Genomic DNA, 2,500 nt, shown 5'->3' on the forward strand with positions numbered 1-2,500 from the left:
AGACAGGTGTGTGTTGGGGTGGAGAGAGGCAGACTTGGGTATGTATTGGGGACAGGTGTGTGTGTATGTGTGTATGAGGGAATGGGTTAGTGCTGGGGACAGATGAGTGTGTGTGTGTGTGTGTGTGTGTGTGTGTGTGTGTGTGTGTGTGTGTGTGTGTGTGTGTGTGTGTGTGTGTGTGTGTGTGTGTGTGTGTGTGTGTGTGTGTGTGTGTGTGTGTGAATCAGATGATAAAAAAAGTGTTGTCTAAGAGATAAAAAAAAAAAAAGCCCAGTTAACGAAAATAAAGTTAAAAAGATAAGAAAATAAAATATAGTAAAAAAACAGTTCCAGTCACGTACGATAATTGGACTGAAAGGTACGACACACCTGAACAACAGACACTCACCTGAACATGTCGAGAATCATGAGGGTGACCATGACTGCTTAGGGCGCTTCACTCTCACCCACGAAACCTCTCCCTCTCACTCTCACTTCACTGTCCTCCTCCTCCTCCTCCTCCTTCAGGCTAGTCTTCCCCCTCCTCCATGGTGTGTGTGTGTGTGTGTGTGTGTGGAAGCTACGCACTGGCAGGGTAAAGTAAGTCACGCACGGAGGGTCTGATGCCACTTAAGGGGAATCCAAACACTTATAAGAGGATTTAGAGGAGGATCATGTCACTTCCCACGTTGATACTGCAGGGAGTGAGTTTTTTTTATGAATTTTGAGGGATGTTGTGTAATTTTTCTAGTGCTTTTCTCAGTTTTTTCTTTTTGTCACGTTTTGAAGTTAGTGATATATATGATCGGTTATTTTTCTGTTGTTTCTGTTGACAGTTATGCTTTTTGTTGAGTTACTGGTGCTTTTCGATGTTTGTACTAAGATCTCTGCTTTTTGTTTGCTTTCTCGGTGTGAGTTCGTGATTTTTCTTCAATTTGTTTTGATCAGAATTGTATCTTTTGTTTGCTCTTTCTTTCGTGCCTGGTTATAATGTCTTCACTCATTCCTTGTCGCTTTTCTTTGTAGCGCGTTACTCTGCTTCACTTCTCTAAACAGTTCCCGGTGCTTCACTTCCCGGCGCTCCTCAGACGTTGCTTCACTCACTTCAAGACTCTCGAGGCGCCACACTCCTCCCCCCGCGTAGAAACAGACAGCCGCCGCTCCTGCCGCCGCCCCGCCAACTCACTCACTAAAACATCCCCTACACTTCTTCAGGACGGACTTTCACGTGCAGCTGCTGAGGTAAGTACGCGACAGGTACACACGCTCCTCGCGACGCAACGCTCCTTTCAACTGTTTTTGTGAGCGTCATGCGGCGTTCTTGTTCACAGCGAGGGAACGTGAGCGGTGGGGCAGATGAACGCACTCACGGGCAATGAACACGGGAAATTATGTGACATTTAAGATTTTCCACTCGTTAAGCGGCCAAAACACGCACTCACACACGACTCAAGCCTCGCAAGCACTAAAACATCCTGAGACACACGAAACATTCCTTGACAGTCTTCCTACGCAGCGCTTATAGTTTCAGGACCTCAAGTGCCGCTGGGTATACGAAGGACGCAGCGTGAAGGCACCTGAGGCCACTGGGGCAACGAGAAGACTGCGGGAGGACCACTGGCGCGAAGAGTGTGGCTGACTGGCTGGCTGGTGGACGCTTTGGGGAGGAATAGCCGCCGACTGGAAGGAAACTGCCTTGCGCCACCACTCTCACATCTTACTCCCTCTCTCACTCCATTTCTGCTCCTCTCTACCCTTTACCTCCTACACCCACGTACCCTGACGCCTTTTAACTACCGCAGGACGTGACTTCAGGGCGCTAAGAGATGCATGGGATGATTTTCAAGGGAGAGGTTCATGGGGATGTGTTGCCGTCCTGAACCCGCCCCAGCACAGGTGTAAGAGCCGGTATGCGAGGGTGGGTGGGGCGGAGGATCGGGGGAGGCAGGTGGGTGCGAGTGGGTGGGTGTGGGTAGTGGGTACAGGGTGGAGTGGGGGAGAGGGTAAGGGGTAAAAGGGGGATAGGGAAGGGAGGAAAAACGTGCTGTGGACTAGAGAGAGGCGGAGCATAAGGTTTGGGTAGAGAGAGAGAGAGAGAGAGAGAGAGAGAGAGAGAGAGAGAGAGAGAGAGAGAGAGAGAGAGGTATAACAAGCACGTCTAACTTTCATCATGGCAAAGAAGTTAAGGGAGTTTTTACAGTCACCGGCATTCCGTCTCCCCCTCGCACACAAAAAACAGAAAAGGAAGCAAGAAATAAGAACAGAGGGAACCCGCACGAGTCACCGAAGCGAGTCAGGCTGCTGGGGAGGTTGAGTCACTTGTTAAACCGAAAAGGAAGGAACAACAAAGACCAGCGTCACTTCAGAACTTCATGAAGGTGAAAAGCACGATAACCTCAAACTTCCTGGAATAAATATTGTTTCGTATATATATTTTTTCCGTCTGTCTGTCTGTCTGTCTCTTCCTGTCTTGCTTTCATTCTCTTTCTCATCAAATTCCTCTGCAGACTCCTTTCATTTC

At 48.8% G+C, this 2,500-nt stretch overlaps 1 protein-coding gene across 2 annotated transcripts in view; it reads right to left on the reverse strand.

The window, feature by feature from the left end:
* The window catches only part of LOC123507578 (protein PALS1-like), a 37,266-nt gene extending 35,464 nt beyond the window's left edge, over window positions 1-1,802 (reverse strand). For both annotated transcript variants that reach the window (XM_045260553.1, XM_045260547.1), the window contains exon 1: window positions 389-1,802. In XM_045260553.1, the coding sequence (XP_045116488.1) occupies window positions 389-420 (32 nt within the window). In that variant the 5' untranslated portion in view covers window positions 421-1,802. The remainder of the gene's footprint in view (window positions 1-388) is intronic.
* Window positions 1,803-2,500: the final 698 nt, after the last annotated feature.

This window comes from Portunus trituberculatus, chromosome 22 (genome assembly GCF_017591435.1).
Source record: "Portunus trituberculatus isolate SZX2019 chromosome 22, ASM1759143v1, whole genome shotgun sequence".
Taxonomy (NCBI): domain Eukaryota; kingdom Metazoa; phylum Arthropoda; class Malacostraca; order Decapoda; family Portunidae; genus Portunus; species Portunus trituberculatus.